General features: G+C 40.2%; 1 protein-coding gene across 2 annotated transcripts in view; it reads left to right on the top strand.

Annotated features, from left to right (window-relative positions):
• The first annotated feature begins 3,122 nt into the window (after positions 1 to 3,122).
• Positions 3,123 to 17,920, top strand: part of LOC131230941 (ribulose-1,5 bisphosphate carboxylase/oxygenase large subunit N-methyltransferase, chloroplastic) — a 30,245-nt gene continuing 15,447 nt past the window's right edge. Inside the window, exons 1-2 of one of the 2 annotated variants that reach the window (XM_058226973.1) lie at positions 3,123 to 3,681; positions 13,495 to 13,528. In XM_058226973.1, coding sequence (XP_058082956.1) covers positions 3,194 to 3,681; positions 13,495 to 13,528 — 522 coding nt within the window. In that variant the 5' untranslated portion in view covers positions 3,123 to 3,193. The remainder of the gene's footprint in view (positions 3,682 to 13,494; positions 13,529 to 17,920) is intronic. The other variant, XM_058226969.1, reaches the window with a different exon arrangement.

Here is a 17,920-nt window from a genome sequence, read left to right as displayed (position 1 = left end):
GATTAGATGTATAGGACAAGCCGATCACTGAGATTTTTTCAGTCTCCACGTAGAACGGGCTAGATTGGATGGACAGTTCACATAGATTGCATAAGGAGTTGTTTACACGTGGCACCATTATCCAGCAATCTAGACCACTCATCTGATGGCCCATTGTGGAATGTGGATGTGTCAGACCATTAAAAAAAAAAAAACCTTCTAAATTGGAAGATTTTTTGAGCAATGTATGTTTCGTGAAAGCCCACGAGTGTTTTCTTCCCGACAATCTGTCTACCTTATACCTGATGAAATAGACTGGCCTGACTTTGGGCCAGGCATGTTCAAGGACAGAATGGACAGCCCCACCAAATGATTGGAGATAGGCAGTAGATTTTATACACTTGCCATGCTGACACCTGTGCCACAATTCACCTATTGAATCTATTGACGGAGCATTCACCCCAACATGCGGCCCATGTGCCCACCTGGATATGTAGGACTGACGGTCTCCATTGTGCAGAGGTCCGGTGCAAAAATTAGGCAGGCTCACTCATCACGGGGCAAACCCTGTAAGACAACAATGAATGGTAATTTCCAAGTGTCCACATTAATCAAACACATGGCTCATGTGATGAAATAGCATTACTTGTGCACATGTTTGAAGGTAAAATACGTGCATCTAGAGCTGGAAGGGAAATTTTTACCATTAAAAAAAAAACCCTCCTATGATATGAAGTATTATGTAGCGTTTTTCATTTTCGGTTTTGAAAAGTCTTGAAATTTAAATCATCCAGACATCCCACCACTCAACATAAACTTCAATACAATTTATAACATTTCTTCCAAAACCCAGAGCCAATAATAGCCTTTTTCAATATTATGACACCCTAACGCTACAGGTCTCTCTTGTTATTTGTTAGTGAACTAGAAAGGAGAGAACCGGTGGACCATCTATTTTTGCATTGTGGGACAACTAGTGCTGCATGATACTAGGAAAATGAATCTATAGGCTTCTGTTTCGGCATTGTGGAACAGTCAGTGCATGGGACCAGGAGATCAGTGGACCATCTGTTTCTGCATTGTGGGACAGCTAGCGTTGAATCTCTCTCTCTCTCTCTCTCTCTCTCTCTCTCTCTATTTTTCATATAAATGGCTATTCTTAGTTTATTTTCTAAAAACTGCCTACTTTGAAAGTTATTGAAAATAAGCGTTTAATGTTTTAAGTATATGGTAAAAAAACCACTTACTATGATTGAGAGTGTATTAATTAAAAGTGAGGTTAGTAGTTGAAAAGACGGACTTACTATCCTTTTCCATATAATAGGACATTTTCACCTCATAAACCATTTCTAAGTTGATGGTGTGGACCCACCATGGTGTTTCTACAGTATCCACAATGTCCAATCACTTTGGATGCGCATTTTAGGACATGAGATTAAAAAATAAAAAGTTGCAAGTTCAAAACTCAAGTGGAACACACAAGAAGATGTAGTGGGGATTGGACTTGCACCATTGAAAAATTCTTAGGCCAAATAAGATTTGAAATAAGATGATCTTTGTTTCCTCCCTTCACCTATCTAGGTGTGATGAAGCAAATGGGTGGGTTGGATAGATGGTTAATGAGTTAGGTAGCTGGGTTCTTGACTTATGACCTAAAGGTTAGATGTTTATTTACAATAACTTTTAAATTAGGGGATTTTAGAAATTCCTAAAAGACATTTATATTGAAAAATTCCTTCTTTTTCCCTCATTTCAATTTTGTTGGGTGTTTAGTTCACTGTCCACTAACCGCAGCGGATTCACAATTACCGAGGTAACAGCTTAGTGGGTGTTACCCTTACCGTGTGGGGCCCACCTTTATGAATGTGTTTCATATCCATGCTGTCCATCCGTTTTTTCAGCTCATCTAAGGATGTTATCCTAAAACTTAAGCAAATCCAAATCTCTAGTGGACCACACCACTGGAAAAAGTTGTAAATGACCATTGAAAGCTTTATGTAGGCCACAAAAGTTTTTATCAAGCTAATCTTTGTATTTCCCCTTCGTCCAGTTTTGGTTGACCTCATAAATGAGTTAAAGGGAAAATAAATATTCCAAATCAATTTACAGTGGGCCTTAGGAAGTTTTGAACGGTGAGTGTTCAATCATCATTGCTTATCGTGATGTGCTCCACCTAAGATTTGAATATGCTTAATTTATTGGAAAACGTACTAAAATGGGCTGGAAAAACGAATTGAGGGAACGAATATACAACATATCTTCAGGGTGGACCCTGCGGTAACATCCAGTAAGCTGTTACCCAAGTAACACCTGCCATAAAATTATATACATATTTCATGATTGTGAGTATAATTTGGAAGAATTTCGCAATTGTTTCGTGAAATTTGTAGAAGCCAAACACACACTTGGAGGTAATATTTCAGGTCTTAAAATAACTGTGTTGGCGTGTGTCACCCATTGATCAGAGTGCCAGGGGCAGGGAAACGGATTGGCTACTCCCCCTGCCACTAGCCAATGGCTAATGTTTAGTGCTCTGTGGGCCCAACCACGGTGTATGTGTTTCATCCATGCCGTCAATCTATTTTCCTAGATCATTTTATGGTATGAACCCAAAAAATGAGGTATATCCTAATCTCAAGTGGACCACATTACAGGAAACAGTGTTTATTGAACGTCAACCATTAAAAACTTTTTTGGGGGTCCATAAAAAGTTTTGGATCGAGCTGATCTTTGTTTTTTTCCTTCATCTAGGTCTGTATGACTAATCAACAGATTGGATGTCAAATAAACAGTACAGCGGACCTTAGGAGGATTTTAACGGTGGATATCCAATCACTATTGTTTTCCTGTGGTGTGGTCCATCTCAGAATTATCTCCCTCTCATTTTTGGGATCAAGCCTAAAATGATCCGTAAAAATAGATGAACGGCATGGATAAAATAAATACTTCATAGTGGGGCCCACAGATCACCGACCACTAGCCACCGGACAAGTGGCAGGGAGAGTAGCCAATCCGTTTCCCAGGGCAGGGGCAGCGTATCAAGGACAGATCAGTAATGAAAAGATCAAATAAAAACAAAGAAGTTCAGTAAATTTAAAAACAAAAAAACAAAAGGCTATTTATCCACAAGGCTAATAAATGAAGAAATCAGCGGCTGTGGTTTTTCTTCATCCCATCCCTTGGGAAGGGGAGAGAGAGAGAGAGAGAGAAGAGAATGGCCTCCTCACTCTGTTTTCTCTCTTCTTTATCTTCTTCTTCTCTACTCTACTCTGCAAAATGCCTGAAACCTCGAACCCTCGTTCGGCCAACAAAGGCTTTCTCCGTAAATGCCCTCAGCTCTCCCGACGACCATTACAGTCCCTCCGCCTCCTCCCCTGCCCTCCAAAACTTCTGGCAGTGGCTTTGCGAGAAAGGGTTACTATCGGACTCTTCTCCTGCAGTAAAACCGGGAGTAGTGGCGGAAGGGCTAGGTCTGGTAGCCCAGAGGGACATATCTCGGAACGAGGTGGTCGTCCAAGTTCCCAAGAAGCTCTGGATAAATCCCGACTCCGTTGCTGCTTCTGACATTGGGAGAGTTTGCAGCGGGTTGAAGCCCTGGATTTCTGTTGCCTTGTTCCTTCTACACAACAAGTCCCGGCTGGACTCCCAGTGGCGTCCCTACCTTGACATCCTTCCCCACACCACTAATTCTACCATATTCTGGTGAGCAAGTCAATGCTTCTCTTCTCGTATGCCCTTTCTTTTTCTTTTTCATTTTCTTCTTTCTTTCATGATGTAGATAAAATTCAGATATGGGTGCTCCAATCTTGTTCAGCCCGTTTTCACTGGGTCGTTTGGATGGTGATAAATGGTTTTAGTGGCTGTTAATGATTTATAGCCTGTCTGTTTGGCTTTAAGTTGTAAATCACTTACAGCGTTTGGATAGCCTGTAAATGGTTTATATCCTGTAATTATGTATTCACACCTACATAGTTTAGATAAGGAATTCATTAAGAAAACATTCAAATAGCATATAAGAGTGGATTTTAAAGTGGATCATTGGGTTAAGCCCATCTCCCTAAAGCTTAGGGTTGATCCTCACATAAAACCAAGCAGTAGGTGAGCCATAGAAGTGGGCCCACGAATTCAAATGCTCTTTTATAAGGGTAATAGTAAGATCTGTTGCCATTGGGAGAGAGAGAGAGAGAGAGAGAGAGAGAGAGAGAGAGAGAGAGAGAGAGAGAGAGAGAGAGAGCCATATTGGAGTTCTCAGATACAATGGAGAGAGGGAGGTGTGTATCTCCCAGCCTTCAAAAAAAGAGCTGTTGGAGGCTTCTCGCTGGTAAATCATTTGCTAGCAAATGAAATCCCAACTCTTTACTAGCAAATGAAAAGGGAGAAAACATGGGAAATCATTAGTAAATGATTTACAAGCATTTTAGGGCATCCAAACGCAAGTTGTAAATGATTTGCTAGTAAATCGTTTACAACTTGCCTCATTTACTACCATCCGAACGATTCTTAAATGTTTTCTTCTTCTTCTTCTTCTTCTTCTTCTTTTAAAAAAACTTATGTTCTTTTATTTCTTTCTTTTTGGCAATTTTACCCACAAAAAAAATGGACGTGTGATCCCCTCAATAAAAGTGTATGGTGTCTAGGGTTTGGGACCAAAGAGAAATGAGGTTTGATTCGTGAATCACGAGTTGAGTAGGAATTCTTGCGGTGAATGAGCAAGAAAAATTAAAAAAACTATTCATTTAATTGTAGCAATGATCTTCTTGTAGCTGCCTTCCTAATTTATGAGGATCTGCCTATTTCTCTCCAGTTAGATTTTTTTTTTTTTTTTGAAGAGAGATAACATTAACTTTTATTATAGAGCTTGCAAAAGAGAGAAAATAATACAACCCAAGGAAGCTAGCCTAAGCAAAACAACTAGCAACAGGAGTGGCTTTAACATAAACAACCCAACTAGAAGCCAAAAACTTTAATTTCCTAATAACCTCTTCGGCACCGGATTCCTCATTCTGGAAACAACACCTATTCCTGGCACCGCAAATTGCCCACTGATGCAGGATGGGTGACCTAGCCTAGTATGATTCAATGAGATCATCAACGGATTAACTAGAACAATTTAAAGCACGAAATAATACTAATCAAACAAAAGCTTAATAAATTCAAGTATGTAACTGTATTCAGATTCAAGACTAAATCACAACCCGTCAGATAGATCGTATAAAACATTATTAGATAGTACCTATGGAAGGTAGGGCTTCCATCTAACACAGGGGTTGTTCTCAATTCAAAGGGGTTCACTCGGTTTGGGAGGTTTGGGTAGGTTAGGGTTAGGACTCCAGGGTTTAGGAATTGCATTTTGGAAATTAGACTTTGGAAGTAGGGTTATGGGGAATTAGGGTTTTGAAAGTAAGGTTTTTGGGGAATTAGGTTTGTGATAGTTAGATAGGATTTGAGACTTAAGAGATTTAGGGTTAGGATTTGGGGATTATGGTTTGAATTGGGGGAAACAAAGGATGAAAGGGAGGGGAAGGCCGATCATAAGGACAAATTTGTATGGACAACCCTACAAATTTGTTCGTACAATTGCGTACAGCTAGGTGGGTATGACCAAGTGTGACCGTACATTTGTACGGTCAAGGGGGAGTGGGTTGGATGGGAGTTTGGTACGGGTTACGTTGTGGGTGTATGGGTAGGAAAAAAGAAGAAAAAGGATGGAGTGGTGATTGTTTGTTATTGGAGAAAGAAAAATTTACCTTTTTTTAATTATTTAAGAGAATGAGAAAGAATGATAACTTGGATTCACTCCATGGCATCACACCAATTCACTTCAATCACAAGAGATTTGCTTCATCTCAAAGCAAAGAGAAAGAAGAGCTTTTTTTTTTTTGTCATATATTCAATAATGGCGAGGGAGGGGACGTCCAATCCTTATATAGTTTAAAAAAAGACTTTTTACAAAATCGCATTCCAGATAAAAAGTTTCACATAAAGACAATAAAATAAAATTTGTTCTTAACTCTCTAAACTTAGTAAAAATATAAACCAAACAAAAAATAAAATAACAAACATATAAGTAACTAAATAAATTAAAATATTTCGTGGCCCACGACCAAGATGTCCAATGACGATGCTCCAATGATCGGAATGGTCCAACTAAGTAGCCCACATGCATCGGGGTCTTCAAAGATGCATAATCATCCATGTAGGGTCTTCAACGTGACTAAGAACTCGAATTGGGCTCACTGGGCTCAATGTAATTGATGGGGACATCACGTGCACACGCGCACTCACGCCGCCCCCCTACGCTCGTACGTACGCAGAAGGAGGACCTCACCATCGATCTGGCTCGATGACGACGTCCAGAGAGGGCCTCCTAGCTAGAAGACAAGTTTTGGTTCAGAAAAGTGGCCCGATAGTCAAGAAAAGCCCACCATGGGATCTCATGATCGTGGCCCACTCATCGGATTGGTTTTATATTTTAGGTTTTGCTTATTGTTATTATTTAGAACATCGTGAACGCTTTAGATTTTCTTATTTGGTTTTTATTTTAGTTTACTTCATCGCCAAGTAATAGGTGTCGCACATGGTGCGAGTTTTGGGTATAGGGTTCTCCCTATAAATAGGCACCCCTTGTAGTTCTTTTCATTCATTGAAGTTAATAAAAAATTCCTGCTTTATTTTTCTGCTCTCTTCGTGAGTTGTGGAAGAATTCAAAAGTGGGTGCGAAGCCCTCCCTTTTCGAAGGGCTAACTACCGTGGTGCGAAGCCACATCGATCCCCATTCACCCCCATCTTCCATCATCTTTTTTTTTCCATCTTCCCCCACCATCCGTACTTCGAATTTGTCCTTTTGTTGCATTAGATTTCTTCATTGAAGTAGGTTTCCAGATTTCGGCCCGCAGGCGAGCTGAAACTTCGGCGGAGCACCACGCACAAACCGTACATCGGATCGAGCTGAAATTTGGAGGTTTTGGAGTCCATCCCTGGCCGACCAGGGTCAAGGTGGCATTTTTTTTGAATAGTGGGCCCCACACACGTGCGGTCGGGATCACGCGCACGTCCGTCTGGCCCATTGTTGTTGTCCACACGCGGGATCATCTTTTGGCTCAGGGTTCCTTGAATTGAAATTAGGGAATCCCTTGGATTGGGGACTGATTTTTTTATGCATGAGTAGTTGATTTTATTTCCCTTTGACATCGTTTGGTTTATAGTTTTTATTGGTCCAGTCCTAGCCTGTGTCGGCTTGGACCCGCATAGATTCCCCTTTAATTGAATGTTTGGATTTTCATGTGGAATGTGGAATTTGTGTGATTGTTTCTGAATTGGTAGGATCTAAGCTTGAAATCTTGCATATCATATTTAATTTTCCATGTCCTGCATCAAATTTGGTATCAAAGCCTAGGGTTCTTGTAGGGGAATTCACCACATATTTAGGGTTTAGTTTGAGTCCTTCATGCATTCAGTCCATCATATATAGCTGAATTTTAGTAACAGTGTGTAGTCTCCTTCATATAGAGTCTCGTAGGGTCATTTAGTTTTTAGACGCATATAGTTGTCATAGAAGGTCTTTAGGTTAAGCAAATCAGTGTATGCCCACACGTACGGGTCGTAGTTTCGATTTGCACCCTACACTAAACATGGAACAATTGCAAGAGTCACTAAACAAGATATCTCAGATGTTGGAGTCTATGATTAAGCGCTTGGAAATGGACCAATGCTGTGAACAGCTTGATGTACACATTACCCGACTAAAGACCATCGCTAGGACAAACCCCACCATTGGGGTAGATGTCCAATCTCAAGCAGGTGACCTGGAGGATACACCAATGAATGGAGTTGGTCAAGGAATCAATTATGGGTGTGCACCCGGACACCCACCCCATGAGAGACATAAAGACCACTATTTTGAGGGGTACAACATGTGTGGCCTTGTGGCTGGAGAGAGTGCACCAGCGGCTAGTATAGAGTTACCCACTGAGGCCATTCCGGTAATGGCTGAGTTACGTGATATCTTTCCTGATGATCTACCGGATGAGTCCCCTAGGAAGGATATAGAGCACACCAGAATATGGGACATCGTAATACCTACAACCGAGTTCACGTTGAATAAGTTTGTCGATAGGTCCACAGGTCTAAGTCCTTGTGAAGTCGTTACTGATTATAAACCTAGGAAACTTATTAATCTTGTCCCTATGTCACTGTCCCATAGGCCGTCAGAGTCTGCAGAGTCTTTTGCGCATCACATTCATTCATGGCATAAAGAAATCAGGCAGAAGATCATGACTAATAATGAACATTGTACATTTTATACAGACCAGTATAAATGTTTCAAAGGATTCAATATTAGGGACTCTGTGATGGTCTACATCAGGCCCGAGCGGTATCCTTCGAGGGCCATTCGTAAGTTACACGCGTGTAGCGCTGGACCCGTCAAAATTATAAAACGAAACGGTCTCAATGTGTATGAGATAGATCTTCCACCTTTCATGGGAATTAGTTTCACATTTGATGTGGAGGATTTAGTTACTTTTCAGAGGACCACTGATACTTTGTCCGACCCTTCGTCCACCCATCCTGATTCTTCATATTTATCTCTTGAACCATGGCCCCTTCCCAACCCATTTTCCCAACCTTTACCTCCCATATCTACTTTTTCTAACCTTTCTTCCCAGCCTCTACCTCCCATACCTACCCTTCTCGACCCATTTTCCCAGCTTCTACGTTCCATACCTACCCGTCCCAACCCATTTTCCCAGCCTCTACCTCCCATATCTATCATTCCCAACCCATTTTTTCAGCCTCTACGTCCCATACCTACCCGTCCCAACCCATGTTCCCAGCCTCTACCTCCCATACCTACCCATCCCGACCCATCTTCTCAGCCTCTACCTCCCATACCTATCCTTCCCGACTCATTTTCCCAGCCTCTATCTCTCATACCTAACCTTCACACACCCAAAAAGGAAATAGAGGATATCCAGGACCATCAGATAGTTTCAACGTTGGACGGCGGGTTTCAGAAGTACGTGGTTAAATGGAAGTCACGCCCAGCTTCAGGCAGCATGTGGCTCACTGAGGAGGAGCTTCAGAGACTTGATCCTGACATCCTGAAGCGGTTCAGGAGTTTTATTTCTCCAGTGACGAAATCTTTGCAGCCGGGGAGAATTGATGGGGACATCACGTGCACACGCGCACTCACGCCGCCCCCCCTACGCTCGTACGTACGCAGAAGGAGGACCTCACCATCGATCTGGCTCGATGACGATGTCCAGAGAGGGCCTCCTAGCTAGAAGACAAGTTTTGGTTCAGAAAAGTGGCCCGATAGTCAAGAAAAGCCCACCATGGGATCTCATGATCGTGGCCCACTCATCGGATTGGTTTTATATTTTAGGTTTTGCTTATTGTTATTATTTAGAACATCGTGAACGCTTTAGATTTCCTTATTTGGTTTTTATTTTAGTTTACTTCATCGCCAAGTAATAGGTGTCGCACATGGTGCGAGTTTTGGGTATAGGGTTCTCCCTATAAATAGGCCACCCTTGTAGTTCTTTTCATTCATTGAAGTTAATAAAAAATTCCTGCTTTATTTTTCTGCTCTCTTCGTGAGTTATGGAAGAATTCAAAAGTGGGTGCGAAGCCCTCCCTTTTCGAAGGGCTAACTACCGTGGTGCGAAGCCACATCGATCCCCATTCACCCCCATCTTCCATCATCTTTTTTTTTCCATCTTCCCCCACCATCCGTACTTCGAATTTGTCCTTTTGTTGCATCAGATTTCTTCATTGAAGTAGGTTTCCAGATTTCGGCCCGCAGGCGAGCTGAAACTTCGGCGGAGCACCACGCACAAACCGTACATCGGATCGAGCTGAAATTTGGAGGTTTTGGAGTCCATCCCTGGCCGACCAGGGTCAAGGTGGCCTTTTTTTTTGAATAGTGGGCCCCACACATGTGCGGTTGGGATCACGCGCACGTCCGTCTGGCCCATTGTTGTTGTCCATATGCGGGATCATCTTTTGGCTCAGGGTTCCTTGAATTGAAATTAGGGAATCCCTTGGATTGGGGACTGATTTTTTTATGCATGAGTAGTTGATTTTATTTCCCTTTGACATCGTTTGGTTTATAGTTTTTATTGGTCCAGTCCTAGCCTGTGTCGGCTTGGACCCGCATAGATTCCCCTTTAATTGAATGTTTGGATTTTCATGTGGGATGTGGAATTTGTGTGATTGTTTCTGAATTGGTAGGATCTAAGCTTGAAATCTTGCATATCATATTTAATTTTCCATGTCCTGCATCAGTAATGATCACCTAGCCATAAAGAAATTGGGTGTAGCTCTCCTCAAATTCTAAAAGGTGCCCGGATGTCCTCATCACCCATAAAATGGCCATGATTGTTATTCTCCGCATAGTTGTACCCGCCTTGCCTTCCATTAAATATGTTATGAAAGAGCTCTCTAGGTGTTTTTAGAGTGACCAGGAGTAGCATAAGCAAAGTGCCGATGTTGGAAAGCTTAAGCGGCATTCTTTGAGAGGGGAATTTGATATGAAAAATGGTACTATAAATTTCCCAGATGTGTTGAGAAATGACTTTGGAAAAATATGTGGAGGTTGGTTTCATGACCAGATTGATACGGCACACATGATCATCTATTGAGAAGTGATGTTAAATGAAGCTCTCTTTAATTAGTATTCGGTTGTGCAATACTAGCCGAAGAGAAAAAAAAGAAAGATGGATGCATGGGTACCATCAAGGGAGTTACTAAGAGAAGGTTTTGATTGATTGATGGATGGTGGATCACTAGAAATGAGCCTATGGGTAGAGCAAACAACAAATTCACCTGTGGTAGATCCGATGATTAAGTGGTTTAGTTGCCAACCTTTTGCTAAAATCCGACTTACGAGGGGGTTTGTTAATTTTTGCTTCCTCACTTTGTTTGGTGGGGTTTATCTTGATACAAATCCTTGGGATGGTGGTGGAGCCTTGTTAAGGGCACTTCTTCATGAAGTCTTTCTATGTCAACTTAATGGGAGCTGCAAGAGGGAAGTCGAATGGTTAGGGGTGCAAATGGGCTAGGTCCCCATTTAAGAATTGGGTTAGAATCGGGCTAGGACCGCTAGGTCCCCATTTAAGAATCGGGTTAGAATTTTGGACCCATTAAAACCAGGGTGGGGTCCAAGTTGAGTCTAAGACAAAAATAGCCAACCCATTTTTTTAATGGGTTGGGCCGTGCATAGGATTTAGATCCTACCCATTTATCACACGGGTCAGGTTTGGGTTGCGTATGGGTCGAGTATACAAGTTACAAGTGAGTTTTCATAGAAATAATGCTTGAAACCATCCAATTGGTGGTGGATCTCAATTTTCATGGTAAAATAAAATCTCCAACAATCCAAATTCAATGAGTAAAATTAGATTTAGGGTTGTCCAATTAGTATAATTTTTTTACATTCTCCGTCAACTATGGGCCACAATTTGCATATTTTGGATTGTCCGAAGTAGTGGATGGGTAAACATGTTTGAGATAAAGGTGGCGAACCATTCCTGTAGTCTAACTCAAAAGGAAAAGAAAATTCCAGATAGTTAACTACATTTTCTTGGGTAAACATGTTTTAGGAAAGGTGGTGAACCATTGTTGTAGTCTAACCTAAAAGAAGAAGAGAATAAGAAAATAAAAAAGAAAAAAAGAAACACAGGTAGTTAACTACTTCTACTTGGGTCTAGTTAGCTCCATTTTAGTATGATCAAAATCGGACCTATTTAAAAACTAGGACGGGGTTTATTTTGAGAGGATCTAGACCCAAAGTAATCCAGATTGAACTTTTGAACCTAGAACTGCTCCATGGGTCTAAATTTTAGACCCATAACTATTGATTAGTGGGTCAAGTCCAATTACCCTTTGCGTTGACCCAACCTATGAATCACCCTACAACATCCATTTGATCCTTCTGAAGATCTAGAGTCCTAGTTGGTTGGTGGGCAAGGACGAGGTACTTACCATAGATCATTTAAGGAGTAGACAAGAGATTCTTGCAAATGGTTGTTTACCATGTATGGGGAATAGAGAATCGGTGCATTATTTGTTTGTCACAATGCATTCACGATGGAAGTGTGGATAGACTACCTGAAGATATTTGGGATGGCCTAGTCAATTATGCCTTCTTCTAATCATTTAATAATGAACGCTTGGCAAAAAGAGAAGCTTTTATAGAAATAGTCCATGGCAACCATGTTGTCACTAGGGAACAACATAACTTTCTATGAAAAAACGGAATCCTCAAGTGGTGTATCTCAGAGAGCCAAAGAAAGGGTCATATCAGAGGCAAGGTATTCCATAAAAGTAATGATGGTCATAACGATCACCACTATTACCGATACAGGGGTGTAACGACCATTATGACCCCCATAAAAGTTGAATTATTATTATTATTTTTGTCTAAAAAATTCTTGAAAAATATCTAGAAAAAGCAGAATAATGTAAATATTCCTAATATGTATCCATTTTTTGTTTTGAATATGTTTATGGTAGCATAACGGTCCACCTTTTAGTAAGAGTGTTATATCGGGTTGTCTGGTGAATTTATGAGCATGGTTATATTTCTTTAATTTTCACATATTACAATCAAGCATCAGAACTAGAAATCGGAAAAAATGTATAAGTACCACTTTTTCATTTTTTTTATTATTTAAAAATGACCTTCGAAGCTTCTATTCACTCAAATCGCTTTAATCTATGGTTTTAATCCTAAAAACTATAGTAAGAGTGGTTGAAATCTACTGTAGAATGATCTAAAAGAGTTTTTAGAATGAGAAAAGTGGAAATGGAGACAAATGTATTTAAATAGAAAAAAGTTGTTGTTTTTCAACTATTACGAGGGTAACAGTCATTATGCCCTGTAACGGCCGATACGGTCCCAAAAAAACAATTGTCCCATTTCACCCCTGTATCACGTAACGGTCAAGACATTACCTATATGTATCAACCGGCCGTATTGTAACGTATATGGAACACCTTGATCAAAGATAGGTGGTTTTAAAAATGAGTCATGGTGTTGACTGTACGACATGCATGGTAATGACGACAACAAAAAACAATGGAGGAGCCAAAACACTAGCATCCTGTGGTTCGCTCAAATCAACCACATGGCAGGAGGACAAGCCTCTTTAGTCACTCGACATATTGGCGATGATGGTTTTAAAGAAAACTTCAGACAGATGAAGCCTTAAACTACATGGGCAAGGTTCTTGTCTTGAATTTTTTTGAAATGCGAATGATCGCCGTCTTCAAGTATATGCACCTTTATCAAAATAAAATAAAATAAATGAAAGTCCTGAAATATATTTAAATCTTTTGTCTTGTCTATAAAGTTTCATTTTCTTTTCATGAGAGATAAATTCTTGATGTAGGCATTCCTTTTAGTGGAATAACAATTCTTGATGCTAAAGGTTAACACACCCCTTCTCTGACCGATATATTGTTTAGAGATCTAATATTTTGCTTGTATTAAATGTCATTTGATATTTCCAGTGCAGGTCAGAAGAGGAGCTTTCAGAGCTACAAGGTTAGTGCATCTCAGACTTAAACCTTCAGAATGCAAAAGGCCTTCCTTTTTCATCAGAATAATTAAAATATCCCAATACCTTGTAAACATAAATGTCTTCAAAAGGGAAAAAGATTAATGTACCTTAAAAGTAAATTCTTGCGCCAAAGGACTTCCCAAGTCATCCTAGATCTACTGGGAGCTTGTTTTTTGGTCATTCAGCTGGAAAGAGGATTATCATTTACATTATACTAAGGGCATGTTTGTTAATATTGAAATTTTCTACTTAACGCGGAATCGGGAAAGCGCTTGATGTTTAGTGTTAACATTGAATGAAGAAAGCACTCCGTCATTTTATGCCAAAATTTTTCGGTGACCAACGTCTAGCTTAATGATAAATCCAGAATGCGCTCCACAATTAAAAAAAAATAAAAATAAAAAATCCAAAATTGCCCCTTGCCCCTTTAGTGTGTGGCACTTCTCTGGGCCCACCATGATTTATGTGTTACATCCACATCGTCCATCAACTTTTCTATATCATTCTAAAGCATGATCCCAAAAAAATAGGCACATCCAAAGCTCAAGTTGACCACACAACAGAAAGTAGTGGGAATGGAACAACTACTGTTAAAACCTTCCTGAGGTCCACCGTGAAGCTTATTTGCCATCTAATCTCTTCATATGGTCACACTGACCTGGATGAAGGGAAAACACAAAAATAAGCTTGATCAGAGCCTTCCGTGGCCCTAAGAAGTGTTCAATCGTAAGTACCCAATTCCCATTGTTTCTTGTAGTGTGGCCCACTTAAGCCTTATATTGCCTTGTTTTTTTGTTTTATTTTTAAAAATGATATAGAAAAATGGATAGACGGTGTGGATGAAACATATACATCACGGTAGGCCCCACAAAGCCCTTGACTTTTCGTATCTAGGTAGATCGTGGTGAGGGTAGTACGCAATTCCCGATATGGGAGACGTAAATTTTTGTGAAAGCCTTTAACATGAAGTTCATGCACTTGAAACTTAGGTGGAGCCCACCATGATGTTTGTGATAAATCTAATCCATCCATTTGTTTTTTTGAGCTCATTTTAGGACTTGAGACAAAAAATGAGCAGGATACATGACTCAAGTGAGCCGCACCAAAGAAAAAGGTGGGTAGGGAAATTCCTACCGTTGAAACCTCCCTGAGTCGACATTGATGTTTACATGCCATCAATACCATTCATAACGTCATTCCTACTGAGATGAATTGAAACCACAAATATTAGCCGGACTGAAAACTTCTGTGGCCCCCATGAATATTTCGACTATGGACGTTCAATCCTCACGTTTTTGGCCCATTTGATTATTGGATCCATCTCATTTTTTGCCTTGTGTACTAAAATGATCTCACATAACAGATGGAAGGGGTGGATTTCTTACAAACATCATGGTGGGCCCCACTGAGGTTTCCAACACAGGAACTTCCAGGGAAAGGCTTTGGCGGGAAATCCGCATCTTGGATCTGGGGAAGCAGATTGGCTGGTGCTCCTCGATGAAGAGGAAAAACAAATATCATATTGATCGAAAACTTATGTGACTCCCAAAAGTCTTTCAATGGCATACATTCAATCCCTCATTGCTTTTTGCAGTGTGGTCCACTTGATCTTTGGATCTGTCTCATTTTTTGGCTCAAGCCTTACAACGAGCTCGCCAAATGGATGGAAGGTTTGGATATTACACATACTTAATGGTGGGACCCACAGAACTTGCTGATGTGACGTCAATACACCAGCTAGATCGATGGTGTGTTGTACACTAGCCAATCCACTTCTGGATCTGGGGGGGTGGATTAGGTGCGACCCCCATCCACCAAGGTGGTTGGGATCCCTAACTGTGGGGCCCACTGTGATATATGTGACTACATCCACATCGTCCATCCATATTGAAAGCTCATTTTAGGGTATAATCCAAAAAATAAAGCAGCTCCAAATCCTAGGTGGACCATAGTATAGGAAACAATGGTGATTGACCATTTAAAAATTTTTGTGGGCCACAAAAGCTTTGGATCAAGATGATATTTGTGTTGTCTCTTCATCTAGCTATTTGTGACCTTGTCAATAGGTTGGATGGCACATAAAAATTTTAGTGGAATCTGTGAAGTTTTTAATGGTGAGGATTAAATCAAACTATTTCCTATGGTGTGGTCCGCCTAACATTTTTTTCCACTTCATTTTTGGGACGACTCCCAAAAATAAGCTTTCAAAATGGTTGGACGGTGTGGATTTAAGCTACACACATCACTCTGAGCCCCACAGTTAGGGTCCCATTGTGTCTGTGGATCCAGGGTCTCACCTAGTCCACTCCGTTTCGTGGATTAGGTGAGACCCTTTCATAGGGTTTTATGCCAAACCCTTTCGTAGGAACTTCTTGCACCAGATGCTAGGTGGGATCCATCGTGACGTTTGTACGAAATTCACTCCGTTAATACGTTTTGCGAGCTCATTTTAGACCATGATACAAAAAAAAATAAAATTTGAAGTGCATCCAAAACTCAAATGGGCCACATGGGAGGAAATAGTAGAGATTCAGTGACCACCATTGAAACAATAGTGTGGCCACAAAAGTTTTGTATCAGCCCAAATATTTTGTCTTTTCACTTCATCCCAATGTTCACGACATTATAAACGGTTTGGATAGCATATAAATATCAAGGTGGAGCCAAGGAAGGTTTCAACGGTAGGAATTTTTTCTCCAATTTTCCCTCTCATGTGGCCCACTTGAGTTTTGGATCTGCCTCATTTTTGGTCATGTGTCCTAAAATGAGCTCGCAAAACAGATGGACGGGTGGATTTCTCACAAACATCACGGTGGGCCTCACCTAGCATATCAACAGGTTGGATGGAAAATAAACATCCCGGTGGAATCCATGAAGTTTTTAATGGTAGGGATTCGATCATGATTGTTTCATATGGGTAAATGTGTCAAATTAACATATTTCAAATATTTCAGACATTAGTTAACGAATGGGTTGTTTTAGATTTACTACTAGTTTTCCAACTTAAGATTCAAACTTTAGATTCAGATTTCAGATTCAGACTTCAGATATCAGATTTAACAAACAAGCCCTAAATGTGCAAACTTGCAGGACAAAAAGAAGGAGAAAAAGAAACATAGTGAGGCATGATTATTAAGTCTTTACCTCCCATGTATTTTACAGTGAAGAAATGTTGTGAATTTTGAAAGAGGGAATTGGAAAAAACTTTGGAAACTTATATTTAATTAACATATGATCGATTCCCTATCCAGCTATGATCACATTTCATGATCTTAACTTGAATGGTTCAGATCATATCTTACATTTGTGTGTTCTTGATCACATAGAGTCGATGTCATTCCTCCTCAACCTGAGAAGGTCTCTCTTGATATATCTCCAATGAGAGAAGAGAACCCAAGCCATCTATTCTCTAAACTATGTGGCTACAGAGAAAGGCTAGAAGCACAGGAATCTTCAATCAAGTGGACAACAATTAAATGCATTCTTCACATGGCGACTGACTTGGCCTGAGTCACCATGAGTCATATCAAATCGACTCGACGAGTCTTTCCAAGTTAGGGCCAATTCAGTGCCAAAATGAGTTTACTAAAGACTTGGCTCGAAATCTCTTCAAGTTGACTTGAGTTGTCCGAATTTTGAGTCGAATCAGCGAGTTTTAAAACTATGGTTTACATAATGAAATAAACTTGCTTGGTTCTTGTCACCAGACCCATAATTTGAGATATATCTGCTTGTTTCCAGCTTTTAGTAGGAACGAGGATCCAAGTGATTAAATTATCTTTCTTTCAAGAGTTCGAGCTTCTAGGATAAGAAATGATCATGGGGCCAACATATTCCAGAAGCAGAAGGAATCTTCCGTTTCCATAGATCTATAATTTTTTCTAATGGATCACCTTAATTCTTAAGGCTTGGATTTCCTTTTACTATACTAAAAGGAGACCAACTAATATGGTATGTAACATCTAACATGAGGGGTTAATTCAACGATTTGAAGTTGAAAATGCCAATGTCCAGGTTTCTCATCTTAAGTTTCACAAATGATGCATTTTCTATTTCATAATGATAACTGGCCTAGGGAAATCTAAGGCTCCATTGGGAGCATGGAATTGAAATCCTGAATTTTCAGTTCTGTTTGGCAGCAGGGATTTTCAAGATCCTGCAATTTAGAAATTCTGTTTAGGATTTTGGATTTAGACTTTTGGATTTGTGGAATTGTTTTGTGGTACTTCACAGGATAATGAATGTGATGAATTACATGTTCTCAAATATTCTAAACATGATATATGTGTGCAAGCGTAAGACCACATTGCACTGAGCCCTTGTAAGATAGCCTTGACCCAAAAATAATACAATTCCAAGCTTTTGCTAGCCTACAA

Source organism: Magnolia sinica, chromosome 2, assembly GCF_029962835.1.
Source record: "Magnolia sinica isolate HGM2019 chromosome 2, MsV1, whole genome shotgun sequence".
NCBI classification, from domain to species: Eukaryota; Viridiplantae; Streptophyta; class Magnoliopsida; order Magnoliales; family Magnoliaceae; genus Magnolia; species Magnolia sinica.
This window is presented reverse-complemented; position numbering and strand designations above follow the sequence as displayed.